Genomic DNA, 19,006 nt, shown 5'->3' with positions numbered 1-19,006 from the left:
GGCACTGGTTGGGCGGCAGGCAAGGATCGTGGCTTGAAGCGCGCCTTCCCTTCCGCGTCGTCCACCCTCTCAGCGCTCGGCCCACAGGTGTTTCCAGGGCGCCATTCAAGGGCCAGACCAAGTCAGGGACAGAGGTCCAAGTCGGGTCGGTTGCTCGCGGGCAGGACCACAGGCACCTGGCACAGCGCGCTGGGGGCGGCGGAGGGACCCACGCGCGCTCCCGCCTCGCGCCGCGCGCGTGACGGCACGGCTCCGCCCCCGGCCCCCCGCCCGCCCCGCCCCCACGCCCCGCTGGGCCGCGCTCGGGTGGGCTCTATGGGGAAAGCGGCCGCTTCGAGCCGAGGCGGCGGCTGCGGCGGCCGCTCCCGCGGGCTGTCGTCGTTGTTCACGGTTGTCCCTTGCCTGTCCTGCCACACGGCGGCGCCGGGCATGAGCGCTTCTACGTCCGGCTCCGGGCCGGAGACCAAGCCTCAGCCCCAGCCCCAGCCCCAACCCCAGCCCCAGCAAGAGCCAGAGCCAGTGCCGGCACCGGAACAGGACCAGACGTCAGGACAGATGTGGGAGCCAGTTTCAGAAGCAATGCTGAGATCTGATCCTCGCTCGCAGAGGAAGTCTGAGTCAGGTCTATCAGTCGGGACAAAATCCGAACTGCTAGAGTTGCCGCGGGGGGCAGACCCCGGTCCAGGTGGAGGGGCTGGGCCCTTATTCAAGGGCATGTCAGAGCAGCTCCCCGCGCAGGGTTTAGTATCTGGGAACGTGCCCTTGCTCAAAGAGTCTGGGTTGTGTCCAAGACCTCTGCCTCTTCTGCGACCAGGACAGGCGAAGACACCTCTTGGAGTTCCAGTGTCGGGGAGTGGCACGGCCCCTAGTGCCCCAGTGGTCCCACTGCCTCTGGACAGCTACAAGGGCTGGCTCCTCAAGTGGACCAACTACCTGAAGGGCTACCAGCGCCGCTGGTTCGTGCTCGGCAATGGCCTGCTGTCCTACTACAGGTATGAAAGTGTCAAGGTGGGACTTCCAAGGTTTGGAGGGTGGTGATGCTGCAGTGATGGTGATGGGAGGACCTCCAGGGTTGGGGCCATGGCCACAAGCCTAGGAGGGCTTGGGAGCATGTACTTTAGCAGGAGAATTAATACTACTCTGGCTAACTGTCAAGGGCTGGGGCCCTAACCTCTGGCAAAGGTGATGTGACCTATGGACATGAGGTCTGGAAAAACCTAGGTTTATGGCCAAGTAGGAAGGTGGGATCATGGAGTGATCTAGGGCCTCAGTCCTTCTCTGATCTTGGTAGCTGTGGGGCCTGTGGATAGTTAGCTAGAATCAGCCACCCAAAGTCCTTGTCCTCTTCTGATTCAGGAGCTAAAATCATTATAACAGGAATTGAGGAAGACAGTTACCTTGCTTAGTGCTTGGGACACTCTCATGGGAAATGCTTCTTTTCCCTCCTCAAGCAGTTGGCCAATTTGTTTCCCACTGTTACTGGTGTGTGCTGGTTGCCAGCCTTTGAGCTTTGACTAACAAACCCACAGATGTATGGTTCACAGTGTGTGCCTTCAGAAATCCATTTGGGTATTTTGTGGAGAGCCAGGAAGTATTCTCTTTTGTCCTTTCTTATTCCAGAAACCATGTGGAATTGATAATTTCAGTCCAAAATTGACACAGTAAGAACTGTCTTTCCATTGAAAGTGGTTTAAAAGGGGGAATTCCTGAGGGTTTCTTTCCCTTTCTTACTGGCTGTGCCTTAAATATGTTTCTTAGGAGTGACTGGTTTAAACTATGAGATCTCAGATCATTCTAGACCAGTGGTTCTCAAATTTTAGTGTGCATCAGAATTCCCTGACAGGCTTATTTATTGAAACAAAGTGCTAGGCCTCTCCACTGAGTTTCTCATGCAGTGGGCCTAGGACATATGGGGTGAGAGTTGACATTTCTAACAAGTTCCCACGAGGCCTATGATGCTGGTCAGGACCATACTTTGAGAAACTCCATTTCATTCTTATAAACAGAGGGTTCCTGCTTTGCTGTTTGCTGAAACTTGGGTTACCTTATTTGCTTCATTCAGCCAATAGTATTCCTTCAGGTCACCTATTATAGGATTTATGCCATCCTTCCTAGCCTTTTAGAAATGTGGCTTTTAGAGGATGGTTTGAGTCCATGATGCTACTGAGAATTTGTTAGCTTCACTGAAGTTATGTGTTGGTTTCCAATCCAATGTGGAGCATCACTGCATGTGTTTAATTCCTGCCAGAAGAGAAAGCGGAGATGTGTTTCTGATGCATTCTCATGTGGTATATTGGTGCCCCTTGGCCCACTCAGCTACACCATAAATAGGACCCAGAATATATTATTTTTAGCATTAAGAGACTTAGCAAAAAGAGCTCCTTTTCTAAATGGTGTTTTAATATCAATTTCCATTCTCTGTCAGGTCTGTGAACATTTCACCAAGCCATCCAATGATAGGGACCTTTAGTGATTTAGTACAAGTATTACTTTTTTTCTTGAAGGCAAGGGACTAAACACATAGGGCATGTTAGCTATGGACCACACATTCCACTTTACATTTATATTCATCTATTTCATTCTTGCAACCATTCTGTGAAGTAGTCTCTATTGTTGTCCTGCTATACAAATGAGAAGTTCTGAGGTTTGAGAGGAGGGCATAGCTTATCATTGGGTCACCAGCCCAGGATCTGGTGGAGGGAGATTCTGACCCTGGGTTGGACCTAGCCCTTTTGAGTGAGCTCAACTGTCAAAAGCCAGTTCTTGTGGAGATTGGATACCAAGAGATATTATAGTGTTTTCAATATCAGTTTTGATCAAATTGTCCCTGAAAATGTGGAGTTGTGCATGGAAATCTGCAGGTGCCTGTCCCAGATGTGTCCTAATGCCCACTCATCCTTGAGTTCAGCAATTCTGTGTTATCTTTATTCACCAGGTATTACTGAAGCAAAGGTCAAGGTGATGTTTATGAATACAGGGTTCATAAAGACAGGAATGCCTTGATCTAATGAAAGTAAAACCTGGTCTCCAGTTTTTTTTTAATTTAACTTTGTTTTCATTAGAAGAGCGAAGAGGTCCCTTTCTTTTCTTAAAATAACTACATAAAAAAATTGGCATTTGAAGAAAATCTCAAGTGTGCAGATTCTCTGGGTCTAAGAAACATTCTTACTGCTTGCTAATAAGGTTTTAGAGACAAATACTGGTTTGTGGTGGGGAGGAGAGAGTAGGAACAAGTTTCTTGTTTATGAATGTGCACAGCTCAGGTCTATAGTTTCATTTTTGGATATTTCTAGATTACAAAGTGGGTACAATTGTTGCTTGACTCATCTGGATGGGATGAATGATTCCTGACATTTACACAGCCCCATGCTCTCATTTAGTTCCTTGTGAGGCCAACCAGAAATGGGAAACTGAGGCTGAACAATGAAGCTTTTGTGACTTACGCAAAGGTACCGAGCTAGCTGATGTGTGTCTGAAAGCCACTGGAGATGAGTAAATCTCCATCTGCTGAAAAGATCCTTCTGTAGGAGCTAGAATAGCCACTTCTCTGAACTCAAGAGTGCTGTGATCTCCTTTTCCACATGTCTCCAAGCGCTTCAAATGTTTGATGCTGTTCTCCTGTTCTACTGCTGATCTGAATCCAATCATGGCCATCCTGCCAGACAAAATCAAGGACCAGTTGTCCTCCAGGCCAGTCACTCATAATCCTGACAGCAGCAGGGTGCCTTATGGAGTGCTCTGTCTGTACCAAACATGTGTTCTCTCAACCCTGCCCACATGCTCAGCTCTCAGTGGTTCTTCAGGTGTGTGTGGCTGGTATAAAGGCAAGATTCAAGTGCTTGTAAGCCAAAGACCGAGTAAAAGGTTTTGTTCACTATCTCTTTTTCTTACAGACTGATATAGGCAGGATTCTCTGCTGCAGCTGTTAGAGAGGGAACAAGAACCATTTCTCTTGCCAGCTTTCCTTTTGGGAAGCCATTTCCTATACATGTATATATTTTAAAATTTTTAGCTAAGGGAAACCTGGTGTTTGGAGAAAATGTGGGCACTTATTCCCCTTCCCCTCACCAATCAGTTCATCTCATCTTTTGGTCTCCCTGCTCCAGGATAACTACCATCCCAAATCTTGGTCATCTTCTTCTTTCTTTCCTTTTTATTTAGTTTTAGCCCATCTACATGCAGTTTTGAAAAGTCTACATTTTTAATTTGAACCATTTTCTACTTCATAAAAATGTGTGTGTACAGTCTTGCTTGTGTATGATTTTCATGAGACTCGTTTATTTTAACTTTTTTGTGGTGTTGGGAATTGAACTCAGGGCTTTGCACATGTTAGGCAAGCTCTCTGACACTGAGCTGCACCTCCAGCCCAGCATCTTCTGTTATGGAGTAATTATAGAAATTCATGTACACATGCAAGAGTTTCTTTTGGGTTGTAGAGGCAATTACTGGTTTGTGGGGGGGGAAGAGAGAGTAGGAACAAGTTTCTTGTTTATTTATGTGCACAGCTCATTGAGTTGGAGAGAACATGAATGTTCACCTTATATAATGTCAAGTTATTTCCAAAAGTATTATACAATTTTTTTTACTCTCACCAGTAATGAATAAGAGATTCTGTGGATCTATATCCTATGTAACACTTGATATTTTCAGTATTGAATTTTGCCAATCTAATGGCTTCCCTGTGGTATCTCATTTCAGTCTTGACCTGCATTTAAATACCCATTATTTTTACCTTAATAGAAAAACAGTGGGGGTTCAAATAAGAATTTCTCATTTAGGTGTGGCTTCCTTGGGGACTTTTGCTTTGGATTTTGTTTGAGAATTTCATTTGATTGCTTAAGTTCACTCTAAGTGAGACAGCGCATAGTGCTAACAGATGGGCTTAGTAACATTCACATTAGCAGGAATAAAAAATGTTCCTTGTAAATATTGTCACATATAAAAAGCATTTCTGGGAGGTATGGGTAGTTGTTAGCAGATTTCTACTTCTTTCCAGCAATGTGCTAAGAATGTAAATAAGACAGAAGTTGAGGGTTTTAATTCCTTTCTTGGCACTCTTAATTATATATCTATTTAGATACTAACAAGGAGAATATGGCTTTGCATTCAATTGTTTTGCTTGTTAGTTCCCATTTTAAACATTTCATTCATAGTTCTTGTCTCATAAAATTAGAGAAGAATTTATAAACAGAATTTTAGCTTCAGAAAGTTGGTATGGGGAACGTGTTACAAACGCAACTTTTATTAATATTAACAACAAAATTGATTAAGTTAGGCAGAATTTTGTCTTGTATAACAGTTGTTCATTTGGCAACATTATAAATGAATTTTTTTATTTCCCAGGAGATGACTTTAGACACAGGCATTTATTTATTGTTCATACTGATCTATGCTTAGTAATGACTAAGCTGATTAGCAAGGAAGACATTAAAGAAATTAGGAAACAGAAGATGGTGCACCAAGACATCTTTATCTCTAGATAGAATTATATACTCATTCCTCCAGTGAGGTCAACTCTCAAAAGCCAACTTTTGTGGAGATTGGGCACCAAGAAATATTGTAATGTTTTTGATGTTGATTTCAATAACACTTGAAGGATAGAGATGGAAAAGACCATCCATTGCAAAAAAAAAAAAATCCCTCAAAATGTGAAGTTGAGCATGCCAATCTACAGGTTAAGGCAATGAGTTTCCCATAGGAGGTGGTCTTATATTGAATTCAGCTCTAATTTAAAATATCAGTGTTTCATATTAGGAGTCTATTAGGAAGCTGAAATGGAACACACTGGTTGATAATGTATAAATATTGGTTTGAAGTATATTTGCTTACCATTTAGCACAGAGTTGTTGCAAATAGGTGATAAATGAACTAGCAGCATATTGTGAAGGAACATCATGCATACCAACATTCTTAGCAAGTTCTGGTGACATGAATTGTAATTTTCCCCACAAAATTGCTCCTCCTCCTAACTTTCCTCTTTCTATGAATAGCTGAAAACCTCTGAGTCATGATTACTGCTTCTTCTCTCTCTCTCATCTCACATCAGATAGATTTTCCAAGCCTGCCTGTCTCTCTCCCCTAATTCCTCCTTTGCATCCTTGCTGCCACATCATGGTACTGCTTTGCCTTCTGCTCAGTTGGTGTCCCAGCTCCCATTTACTTAACCTGGACAGCAAATGCATCCCTGCTGTGGTACTAGCTCCCCAACCCAAAGGTCCTGAGGTTGTCTCATTTTCTCTAGAATTCTCTTCTTAACAGTCTCATCTCCTGTATAAGAAGATTCCTGCATTAAATTCCTCCTGTTTGAAATATCTATAGTGGTCCTTGATTGCTCCAAGGACCAGGTCTTCCTTCTCTTACAGTTCACAGGATGTGTCTGTGGACACCTATAGAGACAACTTTGTGTCAAAAGGATACTATGATCAAATTCAGTATCTTCTTTTAATTCCATATACAGCCTAGTATGGTGCTTTGCCACTGAAATACTCTCTATAGCTTGCTTAGTCTGTGAATGAGTGAGTGAATGGATGGGAATTGCCTGTGAGTTTATGGAATTTTAGAAAGACAAATGTGTTAATGCCAAAGTAGTTTTTTCTTAATTTGTCTTCAATTTCATAATTGTTTACTGCAATAAAATTGAGAAGATAAATTGGATATTGCAGGATTAAGCCAGTAATGCCAAAAAAGTGACAGGAAATACGGATATGTTGATCGGTTTGAGTGAGTTGCAAATAGGCTACTTGATGACCAATAGCTTATTCCTGTGGTTTCCATTTATATTTCCACAGAGTTACAAGTGTTTTGATGTGTGATCTGTGTATATATTCAATGATTTGTCACTTTTTAAGTTGGCAGTGATTACAGGAATGGGGAGCAGAGATTAAGCTTTTAATGTTTCATGATCTTATAGCTCTTTAAATTAGTTTTATGCATCTGATTGTTTGCCTGGAATGTGTTACATGTGCATGACTCTGTGAGAAGCAGGCCACAGATTAAAGATGAAGCCTCTACCCTAAACTATCTCTGGATACTCTAAATATTGGGAGATTTCCAGTTTCAGTGAAGTAGTGGCAGCCTTGTCATTATCTTATATAGAGGAAGAAGTAGAAGTTCACGGACAGAACCAGGCTCAAACATAAGTCTTTTTACTCAGCTCATGCATAGATTTCCACCCATCTCACGTTCTTACTGAGGTGAACTGGGGTTACCCCAGGTTTGAAGAATGATTAGGATAAATCATATAACTCAGTATGTAGTTGTACCCACAGCTATGCTTTATTATAATAAAGGGTACGAACAAAACATAAGTCAATGAAGAAAAGGAAAAGGCATGGGACAAAGTCCAGGGAAAACTCATACCCACAGTGTAAGCTTTCAGGGATATTCTTCCACTGGAGTACACAGACAGACTTACTCCTTCAGCAACAAGTGTGAGAACACAGGTGAAACACTGCCAACCAGGCAGACTTGTTAGGGACCCAGAACCAAAGATGTTTGCTGGGGGCTGATCACATGGACACCCTCTGCCTGGCATATACCCAAATTCCAGATTCCTAGAAGGAAAGCAGGTATTCAATACAAATGGCATGTGTAACTGGCTTAGGCACAGTGAGCCTCCCTTATTGGTTAGTGATCATCAGGGACCCTCCTGAAATCCAAAGTTCAGAAGCCTGCCAAGGGCTAGTCTTGGAAGCAGGCCCTTCAAAAGATGAGCAGTCTCAGGCTTGCTATGTGAACTCTTTTCTGAACAGATCTGATCTCCCTCCTTTTTTCAGAGTTCAAGGATGTCAGTCAGGGTAAGGGCTAACACTGCACCCTGGTTCAAGGAGAGTGAATACTTACAGTTGACTTTGAGTGGCAATCTACCGAGTGACTTCTTGTTTCCCATCAGCCCAAGCCACATCCCACTCTTACAGGGTGTCTACACACAGCCTAGTCTGCAGCTCTGTAAGCATAGTGTCCTCTGTGTGAAGTCTCTGGCCATGTGGTTGGCTTCGGAGACTCATTTCTGCTCTAAGGGCCAAGGCACTTTGGAGGCTCACTTTTTGCGTATGACTGGAGTCCACTTACCACATGAACCTCTCTCTTCTCCAGTATTTTTGTGCCTTTAGTAGAATGTCCAATTTTAATTCTTCAGCTGTTACTGAACTTTGTACCTTCCTTAGGTGGGTATCTGTTGATCCAGGTTTGAGCCTTATGAGCAGTCTGGAATGTTTACAACAGTGAATATACACTGGTCCTGTTTCCTGGACAATTATCCCAGATACTGACATGTGGGAAGGAGGAGATGGTAAGAAACACCATCATGAAAGAAATTGAAATTGGCAGCTTGATGTGTGCTGAATCATATACCAGATTCACCACGTAGAGATGTGACTTTGAGAGGCTCCTTTCATAATCACACCAACAGAATAAACCATAAATGAGTTTTGGAGTCACACTGGTGCTGTATGTTTTTTTCTTTTATGTGTGATGCTTTCTCGCGTCTGTTTCCACTTTTAAGAGTTCTCTGAGTTCTGATCACTCAGTTATGCTCCCCTCCTTCTGGCACCTCATCACATGCTCAGCCACAGCTCAGTACCTTTAACACCAGTTTAACAATCCTGACTCATACCGTTTTATCTGTATTGCTGGGCCACTGCCTGAAACCAAGAAGAGGGCAGATGGCATTGCTGAGCTTGCACAGGAAGTTGCCAGATTGTGTTGTCCTTTGAAGCAGCAGTGGATGCTGCTATAATACAATGGGTGGCTTCTCTGGTTTACTAGATGCAGCCCTAACCCCAGGCATAGCACTCACTTCCTTCCCAAGCCAGGTACCCACCTCTTTTTGTCCTGTCTCTTCCCTTCACCTGGCCTTGATTCTTCCCCCGCCTGACTTGCCTTATTCCCCCTCCACAAGCCATCTGTCTTTTATTTTACCCTTAATATTTCACACTGGCCATCCTTCAGCCAGGAGGATGCTTCCTCGTTGCTGCTGAGATGCTAGCCAGGAAGTCTTAATTCCAGGGTCATCGCAGCACAGACCCATTTGGCTTCCCTAGCAGTCATCTGAGGAACCTTTCTTCCTCTGGGTACCCTTTTGTGTATTGTGTCATTTGGTCACACACTTCTGATAACTAGGTTTTTGTTTCTTCTCACTCCATTAGATCAATATTTCCTTCCTCCTCACCAGAGCAGGGGCTATGTTTTCTCAGTGTAGTGTCCTCTGGGATGTTGGACATAGTGCCTTACCTTAGCAGATTTTCAAATTTCAAAGAAGTATTTTTATAGAAAACATACTTTGTGGGAGGGGGATTCAGCTCAGGGATACAGTTGTGTACTTAGACACATGAGAGCCTTAGTTCAATCCAGAAAGAAAGGAAGAAGAAAGAAAAAATAAAACATGTTGTTATGTTGATCTTTTTCACACTATAAAGTCTCAACATTGCAGCTTGCAGGAGCCTAGAGGAAGTCCCTGAATTGCCAGAATGGAGTGACCATTCTCTTGGAGTTACACATGATCTGACTTTTTAGCCGTTTTTTTTTTTTTTTTTTTTTTTTAAGGCTTAGCAGAAGCCAAGGATATATAAGGGCATTAAGAGCTGATTCTATTCATTTATGTTTAAAATTACTTGTTATGACAAATTATAAGCATACACATGTGTAGATAATAGTATTTTGAAACCCCATGCACCTATTGTCCAGTTTCAATAGTTTTTCACTTCTAGGTCAATATTATTTCATCTCAATCCCCCTCATATCATTTTGAAGTGAATTTCAGATATATTTCACCTATAAATGTTTCATTATGAATTTCTAAAGGGTAAGGATTTTATAAAATATATTCATAATACCATTTTTCCACTAAAATAAATTAACAATAATTCTCTATTATCAAAATATATAATCAGTTCACAGTTCAAGTCTCAAATGTCCTAATTGGGTTTTAAAAAAAACATTTTTTTGTATTAGTATTCAAATAAAGTCCACTCATAGAATTTCCCATCATCTGAGTTTTGCTGATTGTACTCTTTTGGTCAGTTAACATGTTCCTCTGTCCCATGTAGTTCCTTAATTTGATAGATGGATCTGGAGACTTGATCAGGCAGTGGGTATTCTTCCACCAAAAATTCATAATGTCTGGGGCTGGGGTTGTGGCTCAGCGGTAGAGCACTTGCCTAGCATGTACGAGGCCCTGAGTTTGATCCTCAGTACCACATAAAAATAAATAAATAAAATAAAGATACTGTGTCCATCTACAACTAAAAAATATTTTTTAAAAATTCATGATGTCTGGAACTTTACTTTTTGTGATGTTAGCAGCTGGTGATAATCTATCTTAGATTAGTCTAATACTTTTCTTTGTTTTTTATTTCTTATTTTTACAATACTGAGGATTGCATATAGGGATCCAGGGGAACTCCACCAGGCAGCTGCTTCCCCAGCCCTTTTTTAATTTCTTATTTTGAGACAAGTTCTCACTAAGTTGCCCAGGCTGATCTCAAACTTGCAATCCTCCTGCCTAAGTCTCCAGTGTCACTGGAATTACAGGTATGTGATTATACCTGGCTAGATTAGCCTAATTTTGTCACTTCATCTTTATTTTTATTATTTGGTTACTCATAATTCAGTTCACACAGAAAAAGCAGAATGATACTTGATTCTTTTCCATTACTCACAAGTTTTAAAAAATGATTGGTCCTCTCTTTCAATAGTGAAAAATAACATTTCCTCCCACCTGGTAGGATGACATCATTGCTCCTAGAGTACATAGGCAGGGAGAGGAAGAACCCAGGAAGTGCTTGCTGAACTGAAATGTATTCCTGTCTTCCTACCTCCTCTATTTGCCCTTGAAAGAGGACAGATGTACATTTGTTGATTTGTGGACTCCTGAAAAAAGTAAGGATATGTCTCACTCACATCTTGCATGGGCAAAGGAAAGGGTTCCTATAGGAGGGATGGGCTGGCTGTGAAATGAAAGCTAAGAAAATAGTACTACAAAATAAACCAAGACACCAGAAATATGTTTTCAGGGTGGGGGCAGCGACGGGCCAAGCTGACCAGAGGGGTGCAGCTTCTGACAAAGAAAGAGCCCTCACATGGTTTATTTATATGGGAACAGATCAAAAGGACTCAATAGAAACATCTTCGCAAAAAACAGGACAGGGCAGGTAGCCTGTTTGATTCTTAACAGGTCACACTCATCTCCAGTGTTGTGGGGATCCTGTGGCAGAGCTGAATAGGATGTCACATGTACTGGGCAATCTCAAGCCAGCAGGGTTGCCGCTGGGAGTTCCCAGATACCAGACTTTCCTATCCAACTGCTTCCATGCTGATTTGGTTCACACACATTTCACCAATGGCTTCCTGAAGATGTAGATGGCTAGTTTCATGAGCTTTAGCAATCTTTTTAGCCTTCTGCACATTGTATGGAATAAAAAGCAAACACATTGGTCAGGAATAGAACACTGCAGGAAATTATGTTTGATATGCTCATGAATCTTTGTGGTTTGGGAGATGCTTGTTTTTCTCCATCTCACTCACTTCATGACTGGGTAGGAACTGACCACCCCCATTTTATAGATGGGGAAACTAGTGTACATAATGTATGATTGTTTTGTCTAAGGCTCAACTACATGTAACTCTATCACTTTGTTCAACATACAGCAAGTATCTTGGAGTCACTATTGACATAACCCCAGCTCTCCATTCTCATATTTATTCATCTAGAAACATATCCCTCGAATATCCTCCATGTGTCATATGTCACAGAGGTGAGTTCCTGAACTTTGGCAGAAACTCAGACTTACTTTTTTTTTTTCAGGAAGATTTTCAAGTGTATAAAATCGATTAAATTAACTCAATTAAAATTAAAAAGTCAGTTAAATTAAATTCCAGAACATACTGGTTAATTTAAGGTTTCCTGTGAGACCTCAGCTTCAAACTGCTAGTTACTGAGTGCTGCCCAATTTTTAACTGTGTATGTAACCATGCAGACAGGCCCCAACTGTCCATGTATGAGGTTGTGAATATCCCCCAAACAGTATCCCTGGCACCTGCCCCCATTCCTGGGCAGCAGAGGGAAGGGCAGCCATTGGAACTTCTCTCTGGAATGATAGACAGAAGATACCCAGGGTCATAAATCCTTTTGAATGCTTACCATAGCCTAAGAATAAATAAATCTTTCTTATTTTATTTTCACATTTGAGGTAGAGGGATGGTTTAGAAGGTTAAGTAGGTTGACCTGGATGACACCAACTTGGTAAGTGATCGACAGTTAACCTGAGTAGTAGTGAGAGTACTGCTTTGCTCATATTATCATTACTGTGCAGCACTGTACTACAACTGGCAGGCTGGCCAAGATGAAGCATAGGAAAACAGAAATTTTCCTTGACATCAGTCTACCTTGATTTGCAAAAATCTTTGAGAAGAGGGGAGACAGAGGTACAAACCTAAGTGTCCTATCTTACTCCATGTCTTCATGGGTCAGGCAAAGCCATCCTATCTGGATTTAAGGTCTTTGGTTCTTCAAAGAAAAATTCAAAACATGACAGAAAATTTTGGAATGTAACAGTACCCTCTATTTTTTCCTTGTTTTATTGATTTTGATTTTAAAAATGGCCAAATTAATGGCACTTAATGGTATCTAAGGTGCATATATATGTGTCATCCCATCTGATGACATTCCAGAATAAAGACATATAGTATCCCCTGGGTACAGATGAGAAAGCCAGCCCTTGTTTTAGTGCAGTGGCTGTGCTAGTGTGTGGCTAAGCTGAGATCTGACTCTAGATCTAATGAAATTCCACCACACCACTGGAGCCTCCCCTTTTAGCATTGGAAGCAGTCCTTCTCCCATCAACAAGCGTATCCCTCTCATAACTCCCCTGGTTTAGCAATTGTCCTGTCCCACTTGGAGATCTTTGCATGAGCAGTCTCCATGTGAAGGCAGCCAGGGAGCATTGGAGGGACCTCTCTCTTGGTTTCTGATTTTGTTCTTTTGCTCAGAAAAAATCATCCCCTGCCTTGCACCTTCTTGGCAGGGTTCTGTGTGACTGTGTAGCAGAAATGCTGGCTCTGGAGACCTCACAGGAGGCTAGTTGCTCCTTTGTGAACTCTGAAATGGTTGGTTGGTAAGGTTGGTTGCCCGTATGCACTAGGTTTTTCAGTTATCTGTTGGCTTAAAACAATGATAATGATTTTATTGTCTTACCCAGTTTCTGTCATTTGGAAATTCAGAAAATATTTGACTGGACTGTTCCAGCTCAAGCTCCTCATAGGGCTGTAGGCAGATGGTGTCCAGGGCTCGAATGGAGATAAGGATCTAGAGAGATTAAGAAACTTGTCTGAGATTTCACAAATAATTTGATTTGCCAAATTCAAGCCCAGGTCTGCTAAGTCCAAAGCTATTGCTCTTTGTTCTTGTACTGTCCTAACTTTCTTCCCCACCAAAACTTTGATAATCAATATATTTGAATTAGAGGCTCATCTAATTTACATTTTGTCTCTTCTAGGGGTCCATTTTTCTAGCTGCTGGGTAGAAAATGAAAGAAACATATAGAAATGTCTACCAAGGCTTTTCCTGGATCCTGGCATTTCTCTCAGTCCCAAATTTTCCATTATCAACTATCATACAAAAAATGTTACTATGTAGCCATATATAGAATTACATCCTTAAAAATCATTGTCTAGCTATTGCAGGGTTACAATATCCTCTGGAATGTAAAGATAATGAAAAATCAAATCTCTCCCACTTTTTTGTCATTGTTCTCCATGTGATTTTTTTCTATTTATTTATTTATTCTAATTGGTTATATATGATAGCAGAATATATTTCAATTCATATTATACATATAGAGCACAATTTTTCATTTCTGTGGTTGTACACAAAGTAGAGTTCCACCATTCATGTCTTCATACATGTCCTTGGGGATAATGATGTCCATTTCATTTCACCATATTTCTTACCCCATCCCCCCTCCTTCCCCTCCCTCCCTTTGCCTTATCCAGATTTTCTCTATTACTCCCATGTTCCCCTCCCCATTATGGATCAGTATCCACACATTTGGCCTTTAGTTCTTTGGTATTGGCTTACTTCACTTAACTTGATATTCTCCAGCTCCATCCATTTACCTGCAAATGCCATGATTTTATTCTCTTTTAATGCTGAGTAATATTCCATTGTGTACATATACCACGTTTTATTTATCCATTCATCTATTGAAGGACATCTAGTTTTGTTCTACAGTTTAATATTGTGATTATGCTGCTATAAATACTACAGCATCACTGTAGTATGCTGATTTTAAGTCCTTTGAGTATAAACCAAGGAGTGGGATAACTGGGTCAAATGGTGGTTCCATTCCAAGTTTTCCAAGGAAGCTCCATACTGCTTTCCAGACTGGTTGCACTAATTTGCAGTCCCACCAGCAATGTATGAGTGTGCCTTTTCCTGCACATCCTTGCTATCCTTCTTATTGTTGCTTATAATCTTAATAGCTGCTCTGCCATTCTGACTGGAGTGAGATGAAATCTTGGAGTAGTTTTGATTTGCATTTCTCTAATTCTAGAGATGTTGAACATTTCATATATTTGTTGATTGATTATATATCATCTTCTGAGAAGTATCTGTGTGATTTTTTAAAATATTCTTTTAGTTGTAGATGTATGCTATACCTTTATTTATTTATTTATTTTTATGTGGTGCTGAGGCTAGAATCCAGTCTCTCACATGTGCTAGGCAAGAGCTTTACTACTGAGCTACAACCCCAGCTCTCCAGGTGATTTTTTAAAAAATGATTAAAAACGTGTAACATAAAACTATCTTAACAATTTTTATTTTTATTTTTTTTTTAAGATTAAAGGGTCTTGGTATGTTGCCCAAACTGGCCTTGAACTCCTGGGTTCAAGTGCTCCTTCTTCTTCAGCCTCCTGAGTAGCTGAGACTTAGTTAGGTGTGTGCTACTGTGTCCAGCTTTACCTTAACTATTTTTAAATGTCCAGTTTTTGGTGTTAAGTATATTCATGTTGTTGTAAAATAGATTTCAAGAATTTTTCATTTTGTGAATTTTAAACTCGATACTACTGAACACTTCTTTCCTTTTTCCCTCTCTCCCTAGTGATTGGTAATTATCATTCTATTTTCTGTTTCTATGACTTTGATTACTTTATATAACTCATAAGAATGGAATCATATAGTATTTGTCTTTTTTAAAAATATTTTTTAGTTGTAGTTGGACACAATACCTTTATTTTATTTATTTTTATGTGGTGCTAAGGATCAAACCCAGTGTCTTGCACGTACTAGGTGAGTACTCTTCCCCTGAGCCACAACCCCAGACCTCAGTGTTTGCCTTTTTTAAACTGATTTATTTCAAAGCATAATTAATATCAATTAGTAGAAATACTGGTTTTAGAAAGCACACAGTGAGACGTGAGCATTGGCGCATGCCTGTAATCCCAGTGGCTCGGAGGCTAAGAAAGGAGGATCAAGAATTCAAATCAAGCTTCAACAAATGCAAGATGCTAAACAACTTAGTGAGATCCTGTATCCAAATAAAATACTAATACTAATAAGTCTGGGGATGCGGTTCAGTGCCCCTGAGTTCAATCTCTGTTACCCGTCCCCCCACCCACCCAATGAAAAAAGAGCACACAGTGAAATAATGTTTGAGGTAGAGTTAATTGGTTAAAAATTAAGTATATGTAATGTTTTATTCAGCTTTTTTTTTTTGTTATTGTTGCTACAATGAAAAACAGACACGAACATTTAGAGGAAGAAAAGTTTATTTGGGGCTTAGGATTTCAGAGGTCTCAGTCCATAGATGGCTGATTCCATTGCTCTGGGCCAAAGGGGAGGCAGAACATCATAGTGGAAGAGTGTGGCAGAGGAAAGCAGCTAGCACCTGGCATCAGGAAGCAGAGAAAGAGCTTTGCTCGACAAGGAAAAAATATAAAACCCAAAGGTACATTCCCAGTGATCCACCTTCTCCAGCCACAACCCACCTGCCTTCAGTTGCCACTCCTATCAGGAGATTAATTCACTTATTGGGTTAAGACTCTCAAAACCCAATACTTTCTCCTCTAAACCTTCTTGCATTGTCTCAACAAGAGACTCTGGGTGACACCTCACATCCAAACCATAACCTGTACCTACCTTGATTGGCTTAAGTTTTTTACCAAGACTATACACCTACCTAAATGCTAAATTATAGAAGATGGTAATACCCATGTATTATTTAGTTCCAATATCATTTTAAACATTTTATTATGAATTGTACTTTCTTTCAAAGTGAACATTAAAATTTGTAGTTATTGCAACTTACAGAAATACATATTTATGCATTTTTTCCTTTTTGTAATGAGTACTCAGTGTCTATATTGATGCATTAGTTTGTGAGCAGGGCAGGGTTTATAAGTGTGGCTTACTATCTGATGAAATTTTGCAAATTATGTCAATTTAGTTCAATGTGTTTCTCTAATTAGGTCAACTGCATATATTCTTTGATAGAATTTAATTGTATTGCCAACCTCTGTTTGACATGGGATTACTATTATTTAACTAATTTTCCTCAACACTCTTAGATTCTTTTGGAGGAAAGAGACTTCCCCAAAGATGGTGTGAAAGAAATATCACCTGAAAGGCAGAATAAAGTCTAAAATGTGAACTCCTGCAGTTTCTATTTTAAAAGCATTTTAATGGTTATAAGGAACGACTTAGATATAAATATATTTTTCTCTTCCTCCATGTCTGTTAAGCACATTAGTCCTAAAAATACCTAAATATTCCTGGCTGAATTATGACAAGTAACTAAATCACTTGCAGGGTGTGTGTGTGTTTGTGTGTGTGTGTGTGTGTGTGTGTGTGTGTGTGTGTATACATATGTGTATGTTGTTCATGATTAAAATAGCTGAGATATTGAAAAGTTAATTAAAAATAAAATAAACTGATTTATTTCATTTAGCAAAATATCTTCAAGGTTCATCCACATTGTAGCATGTGGCAGGATTTTCTTCCTTTTTTTTTTTTTTGGTACTGAAGATTGAATCCAGAGGTGTTTAACCACTGAATCACATCTCCAGCACTTTTAATTAATTTATTTACTTATTTTAAATATTTTTTGGTTGTAAATGGACACAATACTTTTATTTATTTGTTTATTTATTTATTTATTTTTATGTGGTGCTGAGGATTGAAGCCAGTGCCTTACACATGCTAAGCAAGTGCTCTACCACTGAGCTATACAACCCCAGTCCCATTTATTTATTTCTATTTTGAGACAGAATCTGGTTAAGATGCTTAGGACCTTGGTAAGTTGCTGAGCTGGCTTTGAACTTGTGATTCTCCTGCCTGTTTGTTAATTCATTCCTATAGAGCCTCAGTGACATGAACAATTGCCTGTGAAAACATTTCTAAGGTAACAGAAAGCAAACCTCTCCAAAATAAGCCAGTTGGTTGTTTCTTAGAAAATCTTTCCTCTTTTGAACTGAAGTAGATTTCGCTGGGATGTTGCTATGTCTCACATCCCATGGCCTTATCCTCTCTACATGGTTAGACTCTTCCTCTTCAGAGAGGCTGCCTCTGTGGGTTATCTATTGCTACATAACAAATCACCTTCAAATTTAGAGGCTGAAAAGAATGATAAACATGATCTCACAGTTTCTTTGGGTCAGGAATTCACAAATGGGTAGCAAATTGGTGTGAATTTGTCATGAGGGCTGCAGTTATCCAAAGACTTGACAGAGGCTCAGGCTCCACTTCTAAGGAGGGTCACTCACATGCCTGGCAAAGCGGTATTGGCAGAAGATTGTAGTTCCTCACTGCAGATTTCTCCAAAGGGCTGCTTGAGCATCCTTACAACATGATGACTAGCTTTCTAAAGGGATAAGAATCCAAGAAAGAGCAAGGTGAAACTGTAACCTGCCTGCCCCCAAAGTCACACTCAATTTCCACATTATCTTCTAGGTTACAAGGTGAAACCTGCTTAAGGACGGGGGAAGGCTGCAAATCTCTCTCTCTCTCTCTCTCTCTCTCTCTCTCTCTCTCTCTCTCTCTCTCTTTTACTTGGTAAACTGTTTCATAGGTGAAAGCATTGTTTCTGCTGTAAAGATTTTTGTGGTATGGATGCTAAATTAGCTAGAGCCTCCTGTCTAACCCCCTCAGTCCTGCTTATTACTCACAGTTCAGGAAAACAGGGCTAGATTTGCCAGATTTGCCAGAGAGTGAGGAAGACATAGTTGAGACCTCTTTGGGGAATAGCCTGACAGAACATTGGTGCCCTATCTGGTGACAAGACTTCCCCCCACTCATTCCAAATGGTGGAAGGGTGATACAACGTTATTGGATGTTATGGGGGGCCCAGGACAGTGACTGCCCGTGGAGGCCGAGACCTGTCTATCTCATTCATTATTCTAAACCCAGTGCCTGACTTAGCCAGACCCTGACTCAAAGTAAAGTTTAAAAGGTCTGAGGATATAACTCAATAGTAGAGCACTTACCTAGCATGTTTGAGGCCCTGGGTTCAATTCCCAGTACTACCAAAAAAAAAAAAATGATGTTTGAAGTATAGTCAGTCCTCTGTATCCACAGATTCTTTAATCACATATTCAGCCAACTACAGACTGAAAAAATAAATAAACACAGTGCCTGGCTTGGCCCTCAGCAGGCCATCACTAAATGTCATGTTGACTGAATTAAAGAATGAATATGACAAGCAAGGATGAGGGGTTCAAATGCAGACTCCATTTTGGGAGTCGGCAACTATCCTTAGTGAGGGGGCTTTGGTTTTGCCAGGCTACTGTCATATTTTAACAGTTTAACTGTCCTTTATGTGTTGATTGAAGTTTGGTGGGAGTCATTTTGACATCAGATTATTTCATCTAAATTAATGCCAGTCCTATAATATTGGAAGCCACAAAGAGAGGAAGTAAATTCCTGAATAAATAATATGACCCTCTGTCAGATCTTTAAGCTCATATTTTAATTTAAGGGTTTAAATTTGTAATTAATCTTATGTTAAATTTGGTA

The 19,006-nt window shown here is 40.6% G+C and overlaps 2 protein-coding genes across 4 annotated transcripts in view; one reads left to right on the top strand and one right to left on the bottom strand.

Annotated features, from left to right (window-relative positions):
* Positions 1 to 297: 297 nt before the first annotated feature.
* Osbp2 (oxysterol binding protein 2) overlaps positions 298 to 19,006 on the top strand; it is a 181,096-nt gene continuing 162,387 nt past the window's right edge. The window contains exon 1 of one of the 3 annotated variants that reach the window (XM_078039593.1): positions 298 to 992. In XM_078039593.1, the coding sequence (XP_077895719.1) occupies positions 316 to 992 (677 nt within the window). In that variant the 5' untranslated portion in view covers positions 298 to 315. The remainder of the gene's footprint in view (positions 993 to 19,006) is intronic. The other 2 variants (XM_078039591.1, XM_078039592.1) reach the window with 2 other exon arrangements.
* The window catches only part of LOC144375302 (uncharacterized), a 59,625-nt gene continuing 51,620 nt past the window's right edge, over positions 11,002 to 19,006 (bottom strand). The window contains exons 4-5 of the mRNA XM_078039602.1: positions 13,193 to 13,303; positions 11,002 to 11,397 (exon numbers count right to left, since the gene is read on the bottom strand). Of these exons, the coding sequence (XP_077895728.1) occupies positions 11,293 to 11,397; positions 13,193 to 13,303 (216 nt within the window). The 3' untranslated portion in view covers positions 11,002 to 11,292. The remainder of the gene's footprint in view (positions 11,398 to 13,192; positions 13,304 to 19,006) is intronic.

Source organism: Ictidomys tridecemlineatus, chromosome 2 (assembly GCF_052094955.1).
Source record: "Ictidomys tridecemlineatus isolate mIctTri1 chromosome 2, mIctTri1.hap1, whole genome shotgun sequence".
NCBI lineage: Eukaryota > Metazoa > Chordata > Mammalia > Rodentia > Sciuridae > Ictidomys > Ictidomys tridecemlineatus.
Note: the sequence above shows the minus strand (reverse complement) of the source record. Positions and strands in the feature narration are given on the sequence as shown.